The following is a 26,166-nucleotide window of genomic DNA, read 5'->3' as shown; positions in this document are numbered from 1 at the left end:
GTCCAACTCTTAATTACCGTTCCGATATCAACCGATACCGATATATACAGTCGTGGAATTAACACATTATTATGCCTAATTTTGTTGTGATGCCCCGCTGGATGCATTAAACAATGTAACAAGGTTTTCCAAAATAAATCAACTCAAGTTATGGAAAAAAATGCCAACATGGCACTGCCATATTTATTATTGAAGTCACAAAGTGCATGATTTTTTTTAACATGCCTCAAAACAGCAGCTTGTGTGGCGCATATTTGTAACAGTGTTGAAGTTGTTTATAAAGCCACCCTCAGTGTGACCTGTATGGCTGTTGACCAAGTATGAGTGCATTCACTTGTGTGTGTGAAAAGCCGTGTGATTGGGCCGGCACGCAAAGGCAGTGCCTTTAAGGCACGCCCCCAATATTGTTGTCTGGGTGGAAATCGGGAGAAATTCGGGAGAATGGTTGCCCTGGGAGATTTTCGGGAGGGGCACTGAAATTCGGGAGTCTCCCGGGAAAATCGGGAGGGTTGGCAAGTCTCCCTACGTCCGTGTACCACTCTGTACAGCGGCGTTTTAAAAAGTCATAAATTTAACTTTTTGAATCCGATACCGCTGATTTCCGATATTACATTTTAAAGCATTTATCGGCCGATAATATCGGCAGTCTGATATTATCGGACATCCCTATCAATGACCATAATGTAACCCACTGGGCATCTTTGTTGCACTCCCATACACAAGTGCCTAATGACTTGCATGCAACTCCAAATTGTATTTTGTTGGTATCTGTAAAATGACATTGTATCTTTACTTATCTTCAGTAATATGAAATATTAGTATCGAAAAAAGCTAAATAATCTGCCAAACTGGATTTGTCAAAACACTTTTTTTTTTTACCAAATTGACCCAAATATAAAATAGTATCATTTGTCCAAGAAAAAACACTGTAAAAGAAGATCACTGACATTCAAAGGATTAAGACATTTAAGATGTGTGGGAAAAAAGAATGCTAAAAGTTGCAAAAACATTAAAAAAATACTCGAGGTCTCCGATCCAATATTAATATTGGATATCGTCCCATATTAGCAAAAAAACAACTATCGCATGATACCGGTTTGACCCCGGTTTAGCCTTTTAAGAAGCAGTGCTGCAGAGCCAGTTAACATCTAAATGTCCTCCAAAAAGCACACAAGGTTGGCCCTTTCTTCTATTTTAGTCAACTCATTAACAAAAAGTAAACATAGGCTACCAGCAGCTACACGACAGATCAGCACACAATGGTACACAAGACATACGTAATAAGGCTCATTAGTTGAACAACAACGCAGTCTAAAACAGCACATTTGTCAATAAAACAAGCATCAAATACTTATAGTTGCATATTACTTACATATACAAAGTCTCCAAGACTAGCCTTGCCAAATTATAAATAATCCAGTAATAAACGTGTCCGCATCATTCAATTTACTTCGTCATGCTCTTAATTTAATGAATTATTATGACCGATAGGTATTGCCGAAAAACACATACCACTCCACTTCAACTTTAAGTCTGTCACAAGGTTAGTGTTATTCATACCTACCGTTGTTCTCGGACTAATTTGACTTGATCAATCATTTTCACTACAAATTAATAAAACATGTACTAAGATTTGTAGTGACATTGGGTGAATATCGGTATCAGCCAATACTCACGGCTTCAGTATCTGTATCGCATTGGAAGTGGGAAAAGTTGTATCGGGTCACCCCTAAAAATACGGCCATGAACACACAAAAATGACTCAAACTAGAGATGTCTGATAATGGCTTTTTTGCCGATATCCGATATTCCGATATTGTCCAACTCTTAATTACAGATTCCGATATCAACCGATACCGATATATACAGTCGTGGAATTAACACATTATTATGCCTAATTTTGTTGTGATGCCCCGCTGAATGCATTAAACAATGTAACAAGGTTTTCCAAAATAAATCAACTCAAGTTATGGAAAAAAAATGCCAACATGGCACTGCCATATTTATTATTGAAGTCACAAAGTGCATTATTTTTTTTAACATGCCTCAAAACAGCAGCTTGGAATTTGGGACATGCTCTCCCTGAGAGAGCATGAGGAGGTTGAGGTGGGCGGGGTTTTGGGTATAGGGTAGCGGGGGGTGTATATTGTAGCGTCCCGGAAGAGTTAGTGCTGCAAGGGGTTCTGGGTATTTGTTCTGTTGTGTTTATGTTGTGTTACGGTGCGGATATTCTCCCGAAATGTGTTTGTCATTCTTGTTTGGTGTGGGTTTACAGTGTGGCGCATATTTGTAACAGTGTAAAGTGGTTTATACGGCCACCCTCAGTGCGACCTGTATGGCTGTTGACCAAGTATGAGTGCATTCACTTGTGTGTGTGAAAAGCCGTAGATTCTATGTGATTGGGCCGGCACGCAAAAGCAGTGCCTTTAAGGCACGCCCCCAATATTGTTGTCTGGGTGGAAATCGGGAGAAATTCGGGAGAATGGTTGCCCCGGGAGATTTTCGGGAGGGGCACTGAAATTTGGGAGTCTCCCGGGAAAATCGGGAGGGTTGGCAAGTATGACTGGGAGATGCAACTGCTCTGTACTTCTCCCTACGTCCATGTACCACGAAATGTGTTTGTCATTCTTGTTTGGTGTGGGGTTCACAGTGTGGCGCATATTTGTAACAGTGTTAAAGTTGTTTATAGGGCCACCCTCAGTGTGACCTGTATGGCTGTTGACCTGTATGGCAGTTGTATGGCTTGCATTCACTTGTGTGTGTGAAAAGCTATAGATATTATGTGACTGCCAAGGCAGTGCCTTTAAGGTTTATTGGCGCTCTGTACTTCTCCCTGCGTCCGTGTACACAGTGGCGTTTTAAAAAGTCATAAATTTCACTTTTTGAAACCGATACCGATAATTTCCGATATTACATTTTAAACCATTTATCAGCCGATAATATCGGCAGTCCGATATTATCGGACATCTCTAACTCAAACATACAAAAATGCAGTGAAACAATGAAATATGTGTTTTATATGTTGCATTAACTGTGTGTAGATGCTGTAACTACAATAGGAAAACAACAGTAAACAATGACAACAATGTCAAATCCCTACAAATAGACAAAAAACATTATAAAGTGTGGCAACATATACAAGTGCACGCATGCAAGTGAAGATAGAAGGATGCATCTAATGATTTAGTCCTCATTGTTTTCATTCAAACAGAAGGATGCGGAAAAAAGGCATAGAGAAGCAATGCAGCGTTAAAGTGTAGCGGTCTCTAACCTTACCTGATTGCAGTAAATCAGAAAGTCCATATGAAGGCAGACTATGCACCACCTCCATAGTCCAGAGATGGTTTAAAAAAAAAAAAAAAAGAGTCCTTATAACTTTAGGGCGGGAGCTCCTGCCTTGAGATGCACTTTTGGTCCCCGAAATGAGTGAGTGAGCACAGCTGAGCGGGTGTGAAAGAGAAAGGGAGGGAAGGAGGCGAGGTTTGCAGAGGGGGTTGGTGCATGCATACTTGTCTTTAGCACTGTAACGGGAACAATGGGTAGACCGCCGCTTCGACACAGGCCGCGACCTCATAAGCAAACACGGCATCCCCATTCACACTGTGATGCTTCTTCAAACACACGCCAACGACGACCTAATTTGTTGACTTTCCCATCTTTAAGCTATTCCGAAATACATCATCTTGTCTGCTTCTAGGGGACATTTCTTGCCATTTAATACCAGCTCTCCTTGCTCCCGACCTCCCGGTTTGTGGGTATCGATGGCCCACCATGTCGCTGTGGACTGAAGGCCCACCAGGAAACACGAGCCTCCTCACCTGGGTCCCGAAAGACGGCGCCTGGCAGAGGACACAGACTCCATAGTGCCACAATGGCTATCCATTACCATCTGATGGCAAATGAGTAACAAAGTCACCGAGCAAAAGGGAAGATGCTGCTTGACCGCGTCTCTCTGAAAGGGTCCTCAGGGGAGAAGATGGCGCCAAAGAAAAGTCAATAATTGCCTTTTCTGGCAATAACACTATTAGGACACCCCCTTTTAGGAGGGGAGAGTCCACCCAGGTCCTTTTGTTTGAAAGCTGTCTAAAAAGATGAGATAACTCAATTCTTGAACATACAAATCCCAAAAACCAGTGAAGTTGGCACGTTGTGTAAGTCGTAAATAAAAACAGAATTTCAACTTATATTCATTTGAATAGACTGCAAAGACAAGATACTTAATGTTCCAACTGGAAAACTTTATTTTTTGCAAATATCGGCTCATTTGGAATTTGATGCCTGCAAAAAGCTGGCACAAGTGGCAAAAAAGACTGAGAAAGATGAGGAATGCTTGTCAAACACTTATTTGGAACATCCCACAGGTGAACAGGCTAATTGGGAACAGGTGGGTGCCATGATTGGGTATAAAAGCAGATTCCATTAAATGCTCGGTCATTCACAAACAAGGACGGGGCGAGGGTCCCCACTTTGTGAACAAATGCGTGAGCAAATTGTCGAACAGTTTAAGGACAACATTTCTCAACGAGCTATTGCACAGAGTTTAGGGGTTTCACCATCTAAGGTCTGTAATATCAGAATCTGGAGAAATCACTGCACGTAACACTGAATGCCTATGACCTCGGGTCCCTCAGGCGGTACTGCATCAAAAACAGACATCAGTGTGTAAAGGATATAGCCACATGGGCTCAGGAACACTTCAGAGAACCACTGTCAGTAACTACAGTTCGTTGCTACATCTGTAAATGCAAGTTAAAACTCTATTATGCAAAGCGAAAGACATTTATCAACAACACCCAGAAATGCCGCCGGCTTCGCAGGGCCCCCGAGCTCATCTAAGATGGACTGATGCAAAGTGGAATAGTGTACTGTGGTCTGACGAGTCCACATTTGAAATTGTTTTTTTGGAAACTGTGGACGTCATGTCCTCCGGAACAAAAAGGAAAAGAACTGCTTAGGGCACAAAATTCAAAAGTCAGCATGTGTGATGGTATGGGGGTGTATTAGTGCCCAAGACATGGGTAACTTACACATCTGTGAAGGCGCCATTAATCCTGAAAGGTACATACAGGTTTTGGAGCAACATATGTTGCCATCCAAGCAACGTTACTATGGACGCCCCTGCTTATTTCAGCAAGACAATGCCAAGCCACGTGTTACATCAACGTGGCTTCATAGTAAAAGAGTGCGGGTACTAGACTGGCCTGCCTGTAGTCCAGACCTGTCTCCCATTGAAAATGTGTGGCGCATTATGAAGCCTAAAATACGACAACGGAGACCCCCGGACTGTTGAACAACTTAAGTTGTACATCAAGCAAGAATGGGAAAGAATTCCACCTGAAAAGCTTAAAAAATTGGTCTCCTCAGTTCCCAAACGTTTACTAAGTGTTGTTAAAAGGAAAGGCCATGTAACACAGTGGTGAACATGCCTTTTCCCAACTACTTTGGCACGTGTTGCAGCCATTAAATTCTAAGCTAATTATTATTTGCAAAACAAAAATAAAGTTTATGAGTTTGAACATCAAATATCTTGTCTTTGTAGTGCATTTAATTGAATATGAGTTGAAAAGGATTTGCAAATCATTGTATTCTGTTTATATTTACATCCAACACAATTTCCCAACTCATATGGAAACGGGGTTTGTACTTAAATAGGGTTGCCAAACATCCCTAGAGAAAGAAATCGTCCCGTATTCAGAAACAAAAGTACACGTTCCGTATTGAGCTGTCAAGGGACGCACATTGTCCAGTATTTCTATTAAATAAGTTGCCATTTTTGTTTTCATGTTCTCGGGTTGGTGCGCTCTGTAAAAGAAAAAGGTCAATCGTGGCGTCACACACCAGTTTGAACTTGGCAGTTTTCGCCGAACAGGCATCTTGTCTGTGCAGCAGATAACTAAAGTAAGTGTATTAAAGTTAAAATACAAGTGTTCTGCTCTCTATGGTTGCTATAAGCGCAATATGTATGTGAGCGTGTTTGTTTCGTTACCGAGTGCTGTTGGTCTGATATCCAGCACACGTCGTCATTCAATGAGGATATTACACATCCAGTTCGCACCCTTCGCTAGGAGAAGAGAGGTATGTGGATTAAAACTATAAGTGGTGTGTCACATATTCCACTTTAATGAGCTATGAGTGTGTTATGCTTTTATTTAATGACAAATGACAGACAATAACCACACTGAGAAGATATATCCTTCATAAATAAAGCACAATTGAAATGTTGCTAGTATAGATGTCCGATAGAGATGCGCCGATAGGCAATTATTTCATCCGCAACCGCATCACAAAAGTCGTCAACCATCCGCCATCCACCCGAACCAACATTTTATCAAAACCACACCCGCCCGCACCCGCCCGTTGATATATATCTAATATAGACGATGCAAGGCATTAGTGAGGTTATAAAGCTTTTGCCTGTTAAAGAAAGGAGACTGATCCAATGTAGCAGAGACATTCAATGCGTGATATTATTATTTATCTTTATTATAATATTATTGTAATTTCCATTAAGAAAGTGTTGACTATTGTTGCCAATGCCCTCAGATCAGGAGTGTGTTCCTCACACTTTGTGTGCGCAGTTGCAGCAAGCAGAATGAGGCTTTTAAGAAGTTAAAAAAATGTTTTAGAAAGACTAGGCCTATATTTTCGTTAGGTAAAAAAATGTTCTGAATTTATTTCAATGAATATTAACTTGTTAACGTTATAATGCTCAAATAGGGACGAGGGCGGGGTGCACAGTGAAGCAGTGAACAATTTTGCGACAAAGATGAACCTTTATTGATTGATCTGCAGCCATGACAAAATATCAGACAATCTCCATTGTCAACGACAGGCAGGAAAATAAAGATAAACACATAGCCTATGTTGTAGGCATAGGCATAGGCTCATACGTTTTTAAGTTGAAATAAAAAAATAAATAAAAAATGTGCCTCATAAGCCTTAGGCTGTCAATCACGCGCACAAACTTAAATTATACAATAACATATGTATGTCATCTCTATTTAAACAAAAATAAATTAAATAAATAATAATAATAAAGCTCGAAGACCTTTATGAAGAAAACAAACAAGGAACCCAGATTTTCCTTGCCCGGACGCGGGTCACCGGGGCCCCCCTCTGGAGCCAGGCCCGGAGGTGGGGCACGATGGCGAGCGCCTGGTGGCCGGGCCTGTCCCCATGGGGTCCGGCCGGGCACAGCCCGAAGAGGCAACGTGGGTCCCCCCTCCAATGGGCTCACCACCCATAGCAGGGGTCATAGAGGTCGGGTGCGATGTGAGCTGGGCGGAAGCCGAGGGCAGGGCACTTGGCGGTCCGATCCTCGGCTACAGAAGCTAGCTCTTGGGACGTGGAACGTCACCTCGCTGGGGGGGAAGGAGCCTGAGCTAGTGCGCGAGGTGGAGAAGTTCCGGCTAGATATAGTCGGACTCACTTCGACGCACAGCAAGGGCTCTGGAACCAGTTCTCTCGAGAGGGGCTGGACTCTCTTCCACTCTGGCGTTGCCGGCAGTGAGAGGCGACGGGCTGGGGTGGGAATTCTTGTTTCCCCCCGGCTCAGAGCCTGTACATTGGAGTTCAACCCGGTGGACGAGAGGGTAGCTTCCCTCCGCCTTCGGGTGGGGGTACGGGTCCTGACTGTGGTTTGCGTTTACGCGCCAAACCGCAGCTCAGAGTACCCACCCTTTTTGGATTCACTCGAGGGAGTACTTGAGAGTGCTCCCCCGGGTGATTCCCTCGTTCTACTGGGGGACTTCAATGCTCATGTTGGCAGTGACAGTGAAACCTGGAGAGGCGTGATTGGGAAGAATGGCTGCCCGGATCTGAACCCGAGCGGTGTTTTGTTATTGGACTTTTGTGCTCGTCACAGATTGTCCATAATGAACACCATGTTCAAACATAAGGGTGTTCATATGTGCACTTGGCACCAGGACACCCTAGGCCGCAGTTCCATGATCGACTTTGTAGTTGTGTCATCGGATTTGCGGCCTCATGTTTTGGACACTCGGGTGAAGAGAGGGGCGGAGCTTTCCACCGACCACCACCTGGTGGTGAGTTGGCTGCGATGGTGGGGGAGGGTGCCGGACAGACCTGGCAGGCCCAAACGCATTGTGAGGGTTTGCTGGGAACGTCTGGCAGAGTCTCCTGTCAGAGAGAGTTTCAATTCCCACCTCCGGAAGAACTTTGAACATGTCACGAGGGAGGTGCTGGAGATTGAGTCCGAATGGACCATGTTCCGCGCCTCTATTGTCGAGGCGGCTGATTGGAGCTGTGGCCGCAAGGTAGTTGGTGCCTGTCGTGGCGGTAATCCTAGAACCCGTTGGTGGACACCGGCGGTGAGGGATGCCGTCAAGCTGAAGAAGGAGTCCTATCGGGTTCTTTTGGCTCATGGGACTCCTGAGGCAGTGGACAAGTACCGACAGGCCAAGCGGTGTGCGGCTTCAGCGGTCGCAGAGGCAAAAACTCGGACATGAGAGGAGTTCGGTGAGGCCATGGAAAACGACTTCCGGATGGCTTCGAAGCAATTCTGGACCACCATCCGCCGCCTCAGGAAGGGGAAGCAGTGCACTATGGCGAGGATGGTGTTCTGCTGACCTCGACTGCGGATGTTGTGGATCGGTGGAGGGAATACTTCGAAGACCTCCTCAATCCCACCAACACGCCTTCCTATGAGGAAGCAGTGCCTGGGGAGTCTGTGGTGGGCTCTCCTATTTCTGGGGATGAGGTTGCTGAGGTAGTTAAAAAGCTCCTCGGTGGCAAGGCCCCGGGGATGGATGAGATCCGCCCGGAGTTCCTTAAGGCTCTGGATGCTGTGGGGCTGTCTTGGTTGACAAGACTCTGCAGCATCGCGTGGACATCGGGGGCGGTACCACTGGATTGGCAGACCGGGGTGGTGGTTCCTCTCTTTAAGAAGGGGAACCGTAGGGTGTGTTCTAACTATCGTGGGATCACACTCCTCAGCCTTCCCGGTAAGGTCTATTCAGGTGTACTGGAGAGGAGGCTACACCGGATAGTCGAACCTCGGATTCAGGAGGAACAGTGTGGTTTTCGTCCTGGTCGTGGAACTGTGGACCAGCTCTATACTCTCGGCAGGGTCCTTGAGGGTGCATGGGAGTTTGCCCAACCAGCTACATGTGTTTTGTGGACTTGGAGAAGGCATTCGACCGTGTCCCTCGGGAAGTCCTGTGGGGAGTGCTCAGAGAGTACGGGGTATCGGACTGTCTGATTGTGGCAGTCCGCTCCCTGTATGATCAGTGCCAGAGCTTGGTCCGCATTGCCGGTAGTAAGTCGGACACGTTTCCAGTGAGGGTTGGACTCCGCCAAGGCTGCCCTTTGTTACCGATTCTGTTCATAACTTTTATGGACAGAATTTCTAGGCGAAGTCAAGGCCTTGAGGGGATCTGGTTTGGTGGCTGCAGGATTAGGTCTCTGCTTTTTGCAGATGATGTGGTCCTGATGGCTTCATCTGGCCAGGATCTTCAGCTCTCACTGGATCGGTTCGCAGCTGAGTGTGAAGAGACTGGGATGAGAATCAGCACCTCCAAGTCCGAGTCCATGGTTCTCGCCCGGAAAAGGGTGGAGTGCCATCTCCGGGTTGGGGAGGAGATCTTGCTCCAAGTGGAGGAGTTCAAGTACCTCGGAGTCTTGTTCACGAGTGAGGGAAGAGTGGATCGTGAGATCGACAGGCGGATCGGTGCGGCGTCTTCAGTAATGCGGACGCTGTATCGATCCGTTGTGGTGAAGAAGGAGCTGAGCCGGAAGGCAAAGCTCTCAATTTACCGGTCGATCTACGTTCCCATCCTCACCTATGGTCATGAGCTTTGGGTTATGACCGAAAGGACAAGATCACGGGTACAAGCGGCCGAAATGAGTTTCCCTCCGCCGGGTGGCGGGGCTCTCCCTTAGAGATAGGGTGAGAAGCTCTGCCATCCGGTAGGAGCTCAAAGTAAAGCCGCTGCTCCTCCACATCGAGAGGAGCCAGATGAGGTGGTTCGGGCATCTGGTCAGGATGCCACCCGAACGCCTCCCTAGGGAGGTTTTTAGGGCACGTCCGACCGGTAGGAGGCCGCGGGGAAGACCCAGGACACGTTGGGAAGACTATGTCTCCCGGCTGGCCTGGGAACGCCTCGGGGTCCCACAGGAAGAGCTGGGCGAAGTGGCTGGGGAGAGGGAAGTCTGGGCTTCCCTGCTTAGGCTGCTGCCCCCGCGACCCGACCTAATTCTTACTGACTTACTGTCGCCCAGTTTTGAGCAAATCAATGACTGGCAGTTCAGTAAAACAAAAAAGTTATTGTATGACTTTCTGATCACTGTGAGAAAATAAACTGAGTCTCTAAAACGGTTGTCCATCTCTCATGCTTTTGTCCACCTAGGTTGCGCCTTGGCAGGAATGGAAACTGAAAGTTAACTTGAGGTGTGTGCTGAACACACACATTTTCCTTCCTTCACTCTCTCCAGGTTGGTACCTCTTTAAACCATTAATAGTGGTATATGTGTGGGTAAGAGAGTGCATGTATACAAAAACACAGGGAGCAATCATTGTGTTTATTTTCATCGAGCAGAACCAAGGCCAAAGCTAGTAATGTCTAAGGTTCTATTTTGCCCACAGGAAGGAAAAAAAATACCCTTCAGAATCTGTAACACGGTTTTCCTTTTGCAGCTGTTGATCCTTGCAAAAACCGGACAGAGAGAGTGCCTCCGTTCTGTTTTCATATAGTGTGTGTGTGTGTGTGTGTGTGTATGTGTGTGTGTGTGTGTGTGTGTGTGTGTGTGTGTGTGTCCTGCCAAAGGCTGCTGTAAATATACTATTATGTAAGCGGAGTTAATTGCAACTTTAGGAATAGGAAATGTAACGTCGCCCAGGAGATGTCCCGACAGGATCTTGGGGATGGAATCAGATGACCCCCAACTTTATTAGTGTTTTTTAAGCATTGTGATTTAGTCGTTGCTTCGGTTTTGTACGCAAAAACGCAGGCGCTGTTCAAAAAGTAGTAATGCGTAATTGTAGATGACCACAAAGTGATACATGAGGCATCTTCTGGATTATTTTCCGCGCTCTCATACACAAGTGTCTAATAAGTTGCGTGCAACTCCCAACTTTTGTGCGTCTTTTGTTCGTATTTGGGCTGCAGCTATCGATCATTTAGATCAGTGGTTCTCAACCTTTTTTCAGCGATGTACCCCCTGTGAATTTTTTTAAAAATTCAAGTACCCACCTAATCAGAGCAAAGCAGTTTTGGTTGAAAAAAAGAGATAAAGAAGTAAAATACAGCACTATGTCATCAGTTTCTGATTTATTAAATTGTATAACAGTGCAAAATATTGCTCATTTGTAGTGGTCTTTCTTGAACTATTTGGAAAAAAAGATAGGTTTTTATTTATATTTATAAAGGATTTTTGAATTGTTGCTATTTTTAGAATATTAAAAAAAAAATCTCACGTACCCCTTGGCATACCTTCAAGTACCCCCAGGGGTACGCGTACCCCCATTTGAGAACCACTGCTTTAGATTGTTCCATTAATCAGATAAAACACACTTAGCCTCAATGTTGTCATGATCTCAGAGACAGTTTTTGGACCCGTGTTTTTTTTCCTGTGTGCTTCCCCTGTATGCCATCGAGCACTGGCTTCCACACCTGTCTCTGATTGGCAACCTGGACACACCTGTTCCTGGTTGCCAATCAGGCTCCTATATATGCCAGCCCTGTCCATTGAACATGACTGGCTCATTGGTATTAAATTAGTCAGATTTATCAAATAGTTTGGCTCTAAATAAGCATCCTACAAGCCATGGAAACACGATTTTTGAAAAGTCGGACTAACACACTGGGGGGGGGGGCCTGCGGACCTGCAGCGAAGCGGGGTGTGCCAGGACCGGCTTCGAGATCAGCGACAGGTGCGTAGATGACACAGCTGAGAGTGTTTGTCCGATCACCTGTCGCTCTGTTAAAGGCAGCAGTCGCGAAGGAGAGAGTGAGTTGTTGATGGTGGTCGTAGTAATATTCTCTACTGGGCCTATTTTGCTGCCAATGAAACTGGTGCTTTACAGAAAGTAAATGGGACAATGAAAAAGGAGGATTACCGCCAAATTCTTCAGGAAAACCTAAAATCATCAGCCCGGAGGCTGGGTCTTGGGCGCAGTTGGGTGTTCCAACACGACAATGACCCCGAACACACGTCAAAAGTGGTAAAGGAATGGCTAAATCAGGCTAGAATTAATGTTTTAGAATGGCCTTCCCAAAGTCCTGACTTAAACGTGTGGACAATGCTGAAGAAACAAGTCCATGTCAGAAAACCAACAAATTTAGCTGAACTGCACCAATTTTGTCAAGAGGAGTGGTCAAAAATTCTACCAGAAGCTTGTGGATGGCTACCAAAAGCGCTTTATTGCAGTAAAACTTGCCAAGGGACATGTAACCAAATATTAACATTGCTGTATGTATACTTTTGACTCAGCAGATTTGCTCACATTTTCAGTAGACCCATAATAAATTCATAAAAGAACCAAACTTCATGAATGTTTTTTGTGACCAACAAGTATGTGCTCCAATCACTCTATCACAAAAAAATAAGAGTTGTATAAATGATTGGAAACTCTAGACAGCCATGACATTATGTTCTTTACAACTGTATGTAAACTTTTTACCGCGACTGTATATTCCGGAATGTTTTAAACAATGAACTAATCAGCGGTATTACCGTTGACTTAGCAATTTGCTCCTGACCGCTATTACAACATTGGTTCTCTTGCTGCTCTTGTGCAATGTATTTGTAAATAAATGACTACATGCTAGAAGAGAACAAAGTTTCACTTGTGAATCATCATGAAAGTTAATAAAAAAAAACCCAGGTTGTTAAGTTTAAAAATTTCGTAATGACAGACTATCTGTGACGCTGGGGGTCGCATTGTAGCTGTGGGTGTCATGATCCCAATGTGCAGAAGGCAGCAGGAGATGGCGTGCAGGTAAAAAGGTAACTAATCTTAGACAAAACACAAAACGAGTGCAGCGGGAGATGCACTGGCGCATAGGGAAGGCTATGCAACGACAAAGGAACTAAAACAGACTTCAAGGTCCACTAACAGAATGCTTGAAGAGCAGCAAAACAGTTTACCTCTCAGAAGAGTACTAAACACCATGTCCACGTCTACATAGACTTGATTGTTCATTTACAGCAGGTGTGTGGAGCCAGTGTTCAGAGACAGGGGTAAAGTTACTGCAGGTGAACACACACAAGACAGGAATTGTCACCAATATAAGAGCGCAAGACAGGAACTAAAACACCAAACGCAGGAAAACGCCAACAAGCACAACATAAGACAAGCCCTGCTCTGAGAGGTCATGACACATTCTCCGATTACCGCCTGCATCCAATAATTGCACCAGTTTGCGCTTTAGGTAAAAAATGCATCAACTGTATTCATGCTAAGTCAGGGGTGTCAAACGTACGGTTTTACCCGGCCCGCGGGATGAGTTTGCCAACTATAAAAATGAGCCGTAATTTTTGAATGAAAAACTGCTGTTTTAAATGTGTCCACTAGATGTCACAATAGCAATTCTTTGTATCTTTGTAGATGATGCTACATATGTACAACAAATAAATCACATGATGTTTAGGAAACTACATAAATAACATCCTGTAATTTGATTTTCATATTTTTTTATCTTGATTGTGTCACGGCGTGGATTCGAACCCACTTCCCTCCTGCAACTGAGTGTTACAGTTCCTCCTCTGGCTGCTCGCCCGGACACGCCTCCGCTCACGCTGAGCGCAGCACGCCCACGCAGCGACAAGCTTGCAGACAATCGGCAATCCGCACACCTGGGACTGACGTCCGTGTTGCTCTCCCGCAGTGCCTTCCCAAGTCTTCTCCTTCGAAATCTCCCGTTGCTTCCTCTGTGTTTTGGACTGCCTTCCTCGATTCTGATGTTGTGTCGTTCGCGAACGATTCGTTCGAACGAACAAATCTTTTGAGTGAACGTACTGAACCGAATCACTTCATGAACTGATTCGTTCCTTTCTCAGTTCAGTTGAGCTCCGCCGCGACCATGCCGGTATGAGTGGAACTGGCGCATTCTGTGACTCACTGAACCCTCAACGTCGGTGAACGACGCAGCCAGCTACTCATCATGGGGGCGGGGGGAGGGACTGAGCGAACGATTCGTTCACCGCGGATTAACGACATGAATCACTCAGTGAACGACAGAATCAGGACTCGCGAACCTACTGACACAGAGAACTGACTGTGTCGCGGAGGAGGACGTCACATTGAGGCTCTCGTTCAGTCACTGTGCGCGTCGTTCATTGGGTGCTGAGGGCTTGTGTCGTTCGCGAACTGACACACACCGAGATCCGCCGCTGGGGAAGCTGTTACTGACTGACTCATGATTCGCCGACCTGCACACAGAACTGCTGCTGCAGAAGTGATTCAGGTTCACGTACTGAACTGTGCTGACTGTGTCACTCACTGCCTGGTGTACTGCATGCACAGAGCTGTGTAGGGACTCGCGTTCACCCTATTTGCTGCTTCTCCCGTGAATGTCTGCACTGTACTGTATTACGCACCCCCCCCCCCCATTTTTTGGGGGGTGGGGGGTGGGGGGTGATTCGGTGAACACATTTTTTGAACGACTCAATTTAAGGAACTGATTCTAGTGATTCAGTACAGTCAAAAGAACTGCCGATCCCATCACTACTCGATTCCCGACCCTCGCCTGAACACGGATCTAGCCTCTTCTCTCCTGCCCTGGATCATCTGCCTGTCCCTTGGACTGCCTTGTTCCTTCGCTCTCGACAACACTTGGTAACACACGCTTCAGTTAACCTTGCACATAGCCTCACACATACACACTCTTGGGTTTTTGTCACACACTCCATTTCCTTAGTTTAGTTTATTAGTTAGTATTGTTTATTATTATATATATATAAATAGACTATATATATAATAAATTATTGAACATTATGCCCCCTGGTGTCTGTTGCCGTCATCTCCCCTTTAGTCAAACACAACAGATAGATTGAACAAATAACACCAATGAGTTGACTGATGAACATTATCACATATTTTATTCAGAAAGTATAAATAACGACAAATAAAGATAGAATACTATTAACCGCAACATGTAAGTGTTGTGCTTGTTCTATTTTTAAACAAAGATCTGAAGTTGTCTTTATGTTTAAATAATCATGCTGAGGATAAATCCATATTTTCATTTGCTGGATTGATTCCAGGCTCTAGATGGCCTGTCAGAGAGAGAACATTATTGTGATAGAAAGAGAGATATAAATCTGACAGCCATCACTCAACAGCCCATCACTTCATATTGCCACCGAGTGACTGACGCATGGATTATACCGAGCACTATAAGAAGTACACTGTGGGTCCAAGGTACAGGTGGATGGAACATGGAACAGTGAGCGCTGTGTCCACATTTGACATATACTAGAGTTTGGCTACACAACACCCACTACCAAACTGCCGCCCCATGACCTTGATGTTTTCTTTGACAAAGTCATTCAAAGCGATATTGGTCAAAAAGCATGAATCTGTCTAACTTTTTAGTCATGAGGTATTTTTGTTACCTCTTAAAGGTTTATACACAATAGCAGCCAAAAAGCCCCAGGTTCGAATCCTGGTTTATGGCCTGTCGTGTTGCCTGAAGGGATTTTCTCTGGGTAAAATATGACCTTGACAATGAAGTCAAGTCCATTTTATATACGGTTATCCCTCACATTTCTGCAACCATTATTACATCTTCACAAGGGACAATGCTGTAATCTCTGGACTGTAACACGCCCCCTAAATACACTATATTTCCAAAAATATTTGGCCACACTGCAAAAAGTCAGTGTTCAAAAACAAGAAAAAATAATACAAAATTAGGGGTATTTTATTTGAACTAAGCAAAATTATCTGCCAATAGAACGAGAAAATTTGGCTTGTCAAGACTTTCCAAAACAAGTCAAATTAGCTAATCTCAATGAACCCCAAAATACCTTAAAATAAGTATACTCTCACTAATAACAAGTGCACTTTTCTTGGTAGAAAAAAAAGACCTCTTTGCTTAATATGTTGAAAAATATTCTTAAATTAAGTAAATGCTAGTGCCATTATCTTGACATAATGATATGCGCTTGGCTTTACATTTCTTGAAACCAGCAAACTTATACTAAAAACTAATTTATTGTTCTTAATGGAAAGGCAACAAGGCAACCGCTTGTTACTCTCGGGGTTTTCTAGCCGCTCAGGCAAATCATATTGTCTAAAAATGCATTTTTCCATCGATAACATGACATCATCGCGCCAAGTGCGTGCTCTTTCAGCCAATTAGTGTGCATATATGTAGCTGGCCCCCGGCCAAAATATATTTAATTGTAATTTTGAGGATTTTATCTGAATGTGCATGAACTATTTCTGTTTGAAAGGTCACATGTTAAATGTTTAAATATTAACTGTCAGTTCACTGTACTGTGCCAACTGTACTACTATATGAGTACGTATTTTCTATTGTTTCATTGAAAATAAAACAGCAAAGTCCATTTGGCTGTCATCTGTTTTAATTATGTAACACAATTGTGTCAAAATCATTATTATTTTTTTCATGCTTGAAATAAGAAATTATTACTTTAACAAAGCAGTTTTATACTTGTGAGTGTTGATGACACAGCTTTGCAACAGTTGATATTCTAGTTTCAAGCATGTTTTACTCAATATAGGTCATAAAATCACAGCAACAAGCTGTAATATCTTACTGAGATCATTTAGGACCAAAACCCTTAAAACAAGTAAAACACTCTAACATAAAATCTGCCTAGTGAGAATAATTATCTTATCAGACAGAAAATAAGCAAATATCACCCTTATTTGAGATATTTAATCTTACTTAGATTTCAGTTTTTGCAGTGCACTCATCCAAATGATCAGAATCAGGTGTCCTAATTACTTGGCCCGACCACAGGTGTGTAAAATCAAGCACTGGAGACTGTTTCTACAAACATTTGTGAAAGAATGGGCCGCTCTCAGGAGCTCAGTGATTTCCAGCGTGGAACTGTCATAGGATGCCACCTGTGCAACAAATCCAGTCGTGAAATTTCCTCGCTCCTAAATATTCTAAAGTCAATTGTTGGCTTTATTATAAGAAAATGGAAGAGTTTGGGAACAACAGCAACTCAGCCACAAAGTGGTAGGCCATATAAACTGACAGAGAGGGGTCAGCGGACGCTGAAGCGAATAGTGCAAAGTGGTCGCCGACTTTCTGCACAGTCAGTTGCTACAGAGCTCCAAACTTCATGTGAACTTCCAATTAGCCCACATACAGTACGCTTTTACCAGTCCGGCCCACTTGGGAGTAGATTTTTCTCCATGTGGATCCCGGACTAAAATGATTTTGACACCCCTGTCACACATTTTATAGATACATTTCACTGTGATATATAGTGATAAACAATAAATAGAATGTATTCCTAGGTCTGGAAATATTAACATTCGTGATCCAAACACACTTTAGAGCAGTGGTTCTTAACCTTGTTGGAGGTACCGAACCCCACATGCGCATTCACCGAACCCTTCTTTAGTGAAAAATTAAAAAAATTTTTTTTTCAAATTCAAGACAAAGTCATATGTTTTTGGTAACACTTTAGTATGGGGAACATATTCTAAGTAACAAAGACTTAATTTAGAGTTATTTGGTGAGGGTTAGGGTTAGAGGGTTAGGGCCAGGGTTAGAGTTATAATAAGGCCATATCAAATAAGGCATTAATAAGTACTTAATAATGACTAGTTAAAGGGGAACATTATCACCAGACCTATGTAAGCGTCAATATATACCTTGATGTTGCAGAAAAAAGACCATATATTTTTTTTAACCGATTTCCGAACTCTAAATGGGTGAATTTTGGCGAATTAAACGCCTTTCTATTATTCGCTCTCGGAGCGATGACGTCACAACGTGACGTCACATCGGGAAGCAATCTGCCATTTTCTCAAACACATTACAAACACCGAATCAAATCAGCTCTGTTATTTTCCGTTTTTTCGACTGTTTTCCGTACCTTGGAGACATCATGCCTCGTCGGTGTGTTGTCGGAGGGTGTAACAACACGAACAGGGACGGATTCAAGTTGCACCAGTGGCCCAAAGATGCGAAAGTGGCAAGAAATTGGACGAATGTTGTTCAAAATAAGAGGGTGTGGGGAAAGCCGACGAATTTCGTCAGTCGTTTGTTCCGCACACTTTACGGACGAAAGCTATGCTACGACAGAGATGGCAAGAATGTGTGGATATCCTGCGACACTCAAAGCAGATGCATTTCCAACGATAAAGTCAAAGAAATCTGCCGCCAGACCCCCACTGAAACTGCCGGAGTGTGTGAGCAATTTAGGGACATAGGACCTTGGTAGCACGGCAGACAATGGCGGCAGTTTGTTCCCGCAGACGAGCGAGCTAAACCCCCTGGATGTCTTGGCTCACACCGTCCCTTATGCCACCGAAGATGATCAAGAGAAGAATATCGACCCTAGCTTCCCTGGCCTGCTGACATCAACTCCAAAACTGGACAGATCAGCTTTCAGGAAAAGAGAGCGGATGAGGGTATGTCTACAGAATATATTAATTGATGAAAACTTTATTCATTACTTGCGGTTTTACGTAATTTATTATACATAAACTGTGTTTACCAATAATTTAGCTTAAAAACATTACAACACTTAAAAACAAACACATACCAATCGTTGGTTAGAAGGCGATCGCCGAATTTGTCCTCGCTTTCTCCCGTGTCGCTGGCTGTCGTGTCGTTTTCGTCGGGTTCGCTTGCATACGGTTCAAACCGATATGGCTCAATAGCTTCAGTTTCTTCTTCAATTTCGCTTAAGCCGCTGAAATCCGAGTCTGAATCCGAGCTTATGTCGCTATACCTTGCTGTCCATCCGCCATGTTTGTTTGTATTGGCATCACTATATGAGGTCACAGGAAAATGGATGGGTGTATATAACGATGGTTAAAATCAGGCACTTTGAAGCTTTTTTTAGGGATCTTGCGTGATGGGTAAAATTTAGAAAAAAACTTCGAAAAATAAAATAAGCCACTGGGAACTGATTTTTAATGGTTTTAACCCTTCTGAAATTGTGATAATGTTCCCCTTTAAGAGCCAATATGTTAATAATTTGCATGTTAATAAGGAACTAATTAATGGTGAATATAATCCCCATACTAAACTGTTACCATGTTTTTTTACTGGTGCACAAAATGAACCGTGCATGAACATCACCTTGTTCAAAGAACAAAACCAACACAGTGCATAAACTCACAACAAATTACACACCTGCAAATCAGTCTAACTTCTGCTGTTGCCGTATCCGTAATACACTGATAGGGAGAAGTTTTTTTTTACACGATGAGTCGGGTGTGTCTTGACCTCCACCGAACCCCTGAGGCCGACTCACCGAACCCCTAGTGTTCGATTGAACCCAGGTTAAGAACCACTGCTTTAGAAGCTTCTGGAAGGGAGCGGTGCATACCAATGAGAGAGAGAGAAGAAACCTCAAGTGTGTCTTCAGCGGGGATACGTGTATTTTCATCTCAGTGTGATTATGTGCAGGAGTGTGAAATGTTGTGTCTGACATTTAGTGCGCCTGCTCCATCATGGCAATATAAACATACCACACACGGGAAAATCCTGTGCTAGCCTGTGAGGCTTTATGTGTTGTATTGGCTTTGTGTGCATGCAGGAGTTTATAATGCATTAAGATGTGTTCTATTTACATCATTTATTAGGGAGAGAATGAGTAAAGTGATGATTGGACAAACTGTGTTTTGACTTGCAACACAAGCAGTCACCAGCGTTAGACAAATATCTCAACACCCAAGCTGGTGGAGTGCGACGTCATCCCCAGCAGGGGAGTGGACCAGACAAGTAGCTGTTGCTCTGCTCACTAATACCTTCTAATATCACCTTTCAGCACTGATGACGGCCCGAAGCCAGACGCACACCTGCACTCCCCAAAGCCAAAATTGGTAGCCTGAGCCCTTTTTGGAAGCTCTTTGAACCTTTACTCCTGATTTATTGTGACTAATTGTTGCACATGAGCGGACCGGTCAGGTTCGCCCATGGTGAGAAACTGCGACATTATTAGAGGCTATAATGGAGGCGGGGCATGCATACGAGGTGGATGGAATTGTTGGTACCCTTCTGCGAAAGAAAGAAGGGTCACTGAAAATAACTCCAAACTGATAAAAGTTCTAATAAGAAAAAATACATAGTGGAATTTGACAAAATGCAGTTCTAAGAGAGTTAGCATTTTGTTAACAGATGCAAAAATTAAACACTAAGACAAAATGTTTTATCGGCCGATAAATGCTTTAAAATGTAATATCGGAAATTATCGGTATCGGTTCCAAAAAGTAACATTTATGACTTTTTAAAAGGCCGCTGTGTACACGGACGTAGGGAGAAGTACAGAGCGCCAATAAACCTTAAAGGCACTGGCTTTGCGTGCCGGCCCAATCACATAAAATCTACGGCTTTTCACACACACAAGTGAATGCAATGCATACTTGGTCAACAGCCATACAGGTCACACTGAGGGTGGCCGTACAAACAACTGTAACACTGTTACAAATATACGCCACACTGTGAACCCACACCAAACAAGAATGACAAACACATTTCGGGAGAACATCCGCACCGTAACACAACATAAAGACAACAGAACAAATACCCAGAATCCCTTGCAGCACTAACTCTTCCAGGACGCTATAATATACAACCCCCACTACCCTCTATATCCCCCTCCCCACCTCAACCCCGCCCACCTCAACCTCCTCATGCTCTCTCAGGGAGAGCATGTCCCAAATTCCAAGCTGCTGTTTTGAGGCATGTTAAAAAAAATAATGCGCTTTGTGACTTTAATAATAAATATGGCAGTGCCATGTTGGCATTTTTTTCCATAACTTGAGTTGATTTACTTTGGAAAACCTTGTTACATTGTTTAATGCTTCCAGCGGGGCATCACAACAAAATTAGGCATAATAATGTGTTAATTCCACGACTGTATATATCAGTATCGGTTGATATCGGAATCGGTAATTAAGAGTTGGACAATATCGGAATATCGGATATCGGCAAAAAAGCCATTATCTACTTATTACTTATGATATTGCACTGGTAATGTATTTGACTACTGATACCTCTACCATAACTACTGTAACTTATTGTGTATTGTAATTAATGTACATTAGAGCTATTCAAATTTTTGTATTTTTTTGTATTTAGTGTATTAGATTGTGTAACTAGTGTTTGGATTCCACTGTACACAATATCTGAAAAGCATGGAAAAAAGCATTTCACTGTGGTGTACTCTGCATATGACGAATAAAACTTGAAACTTGAAAACAACAATACCTGCTGTAAAACGCAGAGGAAGACATGGTTACGTTCTACGGCTGCTTTAATTTGATAAAGGGTGCCTAAATGTGCAGGGTACAATTAGGCCTAGGCCAACAATCAATAAATCAGTTTAAGGTGCTGTTTGCAACTTGCTCACAGTTGCATTTTTCCCAAGAAAAAAATACAACAAAAACAGCTCATGTTACCATTAGTGGTTGAACAAAGCTACAGTTGTGGTCAAAAGTTTACATACACATAACTTTCCTCCAGAAGGTCTTATCTTTGTCCATGTGATGTCAGATGAAACAACAATTGAGCTGTGTGGCCACAATACCCAGCAATACGTTTGGAGGAGAACAGGTGAGGCCTTTAATCCCAAGAACACCATTCCTACCGTTAAGCATGGTGGTGGTAGTATTATTTCTGGGCCTGTTTTGCTGCCAATGGACCTGGTGCTTTACAGAATGAAAAAGGAAGATTACCTCCAAATTCTTCAGGACAACCTAAAATCATCAGCCCGGAGGTTGGGTCTTGGGCGCAGTTGGGTGTTCCAACAGGACAATGACCCCAAAAACACGTCAAAAGTGGTAAAGGAATGGCTAAATCAGGCTAGAATTAAGGTTTTAGAATGGCCTTCCTAAAGTCCTGACTTAAACGTGTGGACAATGCTGAAGAAACAAGTTCATGTCAGAAAACCAACAAATTGTACAAACCCCGTTTCCATATGAGTTGGGAAATTGTGTTAGATGTAAATATAAACGGAATACAATGATTTGCAAATCCTTTTCAACCCATATTCAATTGAATGCACTACAAAGACAAGATATTTGATGTTCAAACTCATAAACTTTTTTTTGCAAATAACACTTAACTTAGAATTTCATGGCTGCAACACGTGCCAATGTAGTTACACTGTGTTACATGGCCTTTCCTTTTAACAACACTTAGTAAACGTTTGGGAACTGAGGAGACACATTTTTTAAACTTCTCAGGTGGAATTCTTTCCCATTCTTGCTTGATGTATAGCTAAAGTTGTTCAACAGTCCGGGGGTCTCCGTTGTGGTATTTTAGGCTTCATAATGCGCCACACATTTTCAATGGGAGACAGGTCTGGACTACAGGCAGGCCAGTCTCGTACCCGCACTCTTTTACTATGAAGCCACGTTGTTGTAACACGTGGCTTGGCATTGTCTTGCTGAAATAAGCAGGGGCGTCTATGGTAACGTTGCTTGGATGGCAACATATGTTGCTCCAAAACCTGTATGTATGATTTGCAAATCATTGTATTCCGTTTATATTTACATCTAACACAATTTCTCAACTCATATGGAAACGGGGTTTGTACATTTTACTGGATGATATATTGCCCCAGAAATTATAAACACTGTACAATGAAATGACTTTCAAGACATTCTGTGTGGCGCAGTGTCAGAAAGCTTGGTTTCAGTCACAGTTCATCAGGACAATGACCCAAAACACCCAGCCACAAACACTCAAGAATGGCTAAGGACAAAACACTGGACTATTCTGAAGTGGCCGTTTACGATGTGGCCTGAATTAAATCCAATTGAACATCTGTGGAAAGAGCTGAAATATGCAGTCTGGCAAAGGCACCCATCCAACCTGGGAGAGCTGGAGCAGTTAGCTCATGAGGAACGGGCCAACATTCCTCTCGACATGTGCAGCAGTCTCATTGAGACTTTCAAAACGCTTTGTTGTCCAGGCCAGATTCATTATTTAGTTTTTTTAAGATAGTTCTCTTGAACCACATTCGTGTAAAATTTCTAAAGCTTTTCCCTTTGTTAATTTCATATTCATGTTATCATTATTATGTGTGTAGATGTTTATATTGTAGGCTATATATATGATGGATTTGACACTGTTTTGTTGAGTAATGACTTTCCTCTGAGGTGAGTTGTCACAAGAGGATAAATCCACATTTTCATTTGCTGGATTGATTCTAGGCTCTAGATGGCCTGTCAGAGAGAGAACATTATTGTGATAGAAAGAGAGATAAATCTGACAGCCATCACTCAACAGCCCAACATTTCATATTGCCACCTAGTGACTGATGCATGGATTATACCAAGCGCTATAAGAAGTACACTGTGGTCCCAAGGTACAGGTAGATGGAACACATTTGACATATATTAAGAGTTTGGCTACACAACACCCACTATCTAACCTGCCGCCCCACGACCTTGATGTTTTCTTTGACAAAGTCATTCAAAGCTATATTGGTCAAAAGGCATGAAATGTCTAACTTTTTAGTCATGAGGTATTTTTGTTACCTCTTAAAGGTTTATACACAATAGCAGCCAAAAAGCTGTCATGTCTGTGTAATCATGTTTTGTTTTAGTCATGTTTTGTTTTGTTTAGTTATTGGACTCTTTAGTTTCTGGCTTTTCACTCCCTTGTCTTGTTTCCATAGTTACCCATTATTTTCACCTGTTCCACGTTTGGACTCATTGTGCACTCTTGTTTGTCACCATAGCAACCCATTAGTTTTCACCTGTCACGTCACGCACCTGTTTCACGTTTTGAGTCACGCACCTGTTTTCACTAATCATGTCACTAGTATTTAAGTTCATTGTTTTCAGTTTGTCGTTCTGGCGACATCCCGATTCATACCCCTGTCACACTCTGTTTACCTCTGCGCACTTCATGCCCTGTCCACGTAAGTTTTTTTCGATTCATGCCACAGTTAGCGACTTTTGTTCATGTCCTTAGTTTTTTGCCCACGTGCAAGTATTGGTTTCATTTGTCAAGTTTGTACTTCCGCCTTGTGTGCGCCTTTAGTTTGTTCTTTTTGTTATAGTAAAATTAAATATGTCTTCACCTTCACGCCATGTTTGGTCCAAATCATTTGCACCACGGGAGAACAAACCACGCCATAGTCCAAGTCCTGACAAAAACCCCAGGTTCGAATCCTGGTTTATGGCCTGTCGTGTTGCCTGAAGACATTTTCTCTGGGTAAAACATGACCTTGACAATGAAGTCAAGTCCATTTTATATACGGTTATCCCTCACATTTCTGCAACCATTATTACATCTTCACAAGGGACAATGCTGTAATCTCTGGACTGTAACACACCCCCTAAATACACTATATTGCCAAAAGTATTTGGCCACTCATCCAAATGATCAGAATCAGGTGTCTTAATTACTTGGCCCGGCCACAGGTGTATAAAATCAAGCACTTAGGCATGGAGACTGTTTCTACAAACATTTGTGAAAGAATGGGCCGCTCTCAGGAGCTCAGTGATTTCCAGCGTGGAACTGTCATAGGATGCCACCTGTGCAACAAAATCCAGTCGTGAAATTTCCTCGCTTCTAAATATTCTAAAGTCAACTGTCGGCTTTATTATAAGAACATGGAAGAGTTTGGGAACAACAGCAACTCAGCCACCAAGTGGTAGGCCACGTAAACTGATAGAGAGGGGTCAACGGACGCTGAAGCACATAGTGCAAAGATGTTGCCGACTCTCAGTTCCAATTAGCCCACGTACAGTACGCAGAGAGCTTCATGGAATGGGTTTCCATGGCCGAGCGGCTGCATCTAAGCCATACATCACCAAGTCCAATGCCAAGCGTGGGATGCAGTGGTGTAAAGCACGTCGCCACTGGACTCTAGAGCAGTGGAGACGCGTTCTCTGGAGTGATGAATCACGCTTTTCCATCTGGCAATCTGATGGACCAGTCTGGGTTTGGAGGTTGCCAGGAGAACGGTACATTTCGGACTGCATTGTGCCGAGTGTGGAAATTTGGTGGAGGAGGAATTATGGTGTGGGGTTGTTTTTCAGGAGTTGGGCTTGGCCCCTTAGTTCCAGTGAAAGGTAACTTTGAATGCTCCAGGATACCAAAACATTTTGGAGAATTCCATGCTCCCAACCTTGTCGGAACAGTTTGGAGTGGGCCCCTTGTGCAACAGTGCACAAAGCAAGATCCATAAAGACATGGATGACAGAGTCTGGTGTGGATGAACTTGACTGGCCTGCACAGAGTCCTGACCTGAACCCGATAGAACAGTGGTCCCCCCAATTTTTAATTTTTTTTTTAAATTAAATCAACATAAAAAACACAAGATACACTTACAATTAGTGCACCAACCCAAAAAAACCTCCCTCCCCCATTTACACTCATTCACAATCATTCGCACAAAAGGGTTGTTTCTTTCTGTTATCAACATTTCTGGTTCCTACATTATATATCAATATAGATCAATACAGTCTGCAGGGATACAGTCCGTAAGCACACATGATTGTATTTTTTTATGACACGGGTCCGTGGGACAAATTATCAAGCGTTGACCGGTCTGCAGTTACAAAAAGGTTGGGGACCACTGCGATAGAACACCTTCGGGATGAATTAGAACGGAGACTGAGAGCCAGGCCTTCTCGACCAACATCAGTGTGTGACCTCACCAATGCGCTTTTGGAAGAATGGTCGAAAATTCCTAAACCTTGTGGACAGCCTTCCCAGAAGAGTTGAAGCTGTAATAGCTGCAAAAGGTGGACCGACATCATATTGAACCCTATGGGTTAGGAATGGGATGGCACGTCAAGTTTATATGTGAGTCAAGGCAGGTGGCCAAATACTTTTGGCAATATAGTGTAAAAACCGTCCCCCTTATATTTTTTTTAACAAACTCTATTTTGTACTTACATACAGCAGGCTACGCACATTTACAAGCCTCAGGTGTGCACATTGATACAAAAAGTATTTATAGAAGCGCTTGTGTTTAACAAAAAACGGTGCCTGCAACATGGCACACACTAGTTTACCTGAA

The 26,166-nt window shown here is 43.2% G+C and overlaps 1 protein-coding gene across 3 annotated transcripts in view; it reads right to left on the bottom strand.

Annotated features, from left to right (window-relative positions):
• Window positions 1-26,166, bottom strand: part of arhgap24 (Rho GTPase activating protein 24) — a 162,688-nt gene that overhangs the window by 19,244 nt on the left and 117,278 nt on the right. Inside the window, exon 1 of one of the 3 annotated variants that reach the window (XM_061927508.1) lies at window positions 3,277-3,401. The exons of the other annotated variants lie outside the window; for them this stretch is intronic. Coding sequence (XP_061783492.1) covers window positions 3,277-3,331 — 55 coding nt within the window. The 5' untranslated portion in view covers window positions 3,332-3,401. Of the gene's footprint in view, window positions 1-3,276; window positions 3,402-26,166 lie in introns of those variants that run through there. 3 annotated transcript variants of the gene reach the window in all.

The sequence above is a fragment of the Nerophis lumbriciformis genome, linkage group LG32, assembly GCF_033978685.3.
Source record: "Nerophis lumbriciformis linkage group LG32, RoL_Nlum_v2.1, whole genome shotgun sequence".
Taxonomy (NCBI): Eukaryota; Metazoa; Chordata; class Actinopteri; order Syngnathiformes; family Syngnathidae; genus Nerophis; species Nerophis lumbriciformis.
Note: the sequence above shows the minus strand (reverse complement) of the source record. Positions and strands in the feature narration are given on the sequence as shown.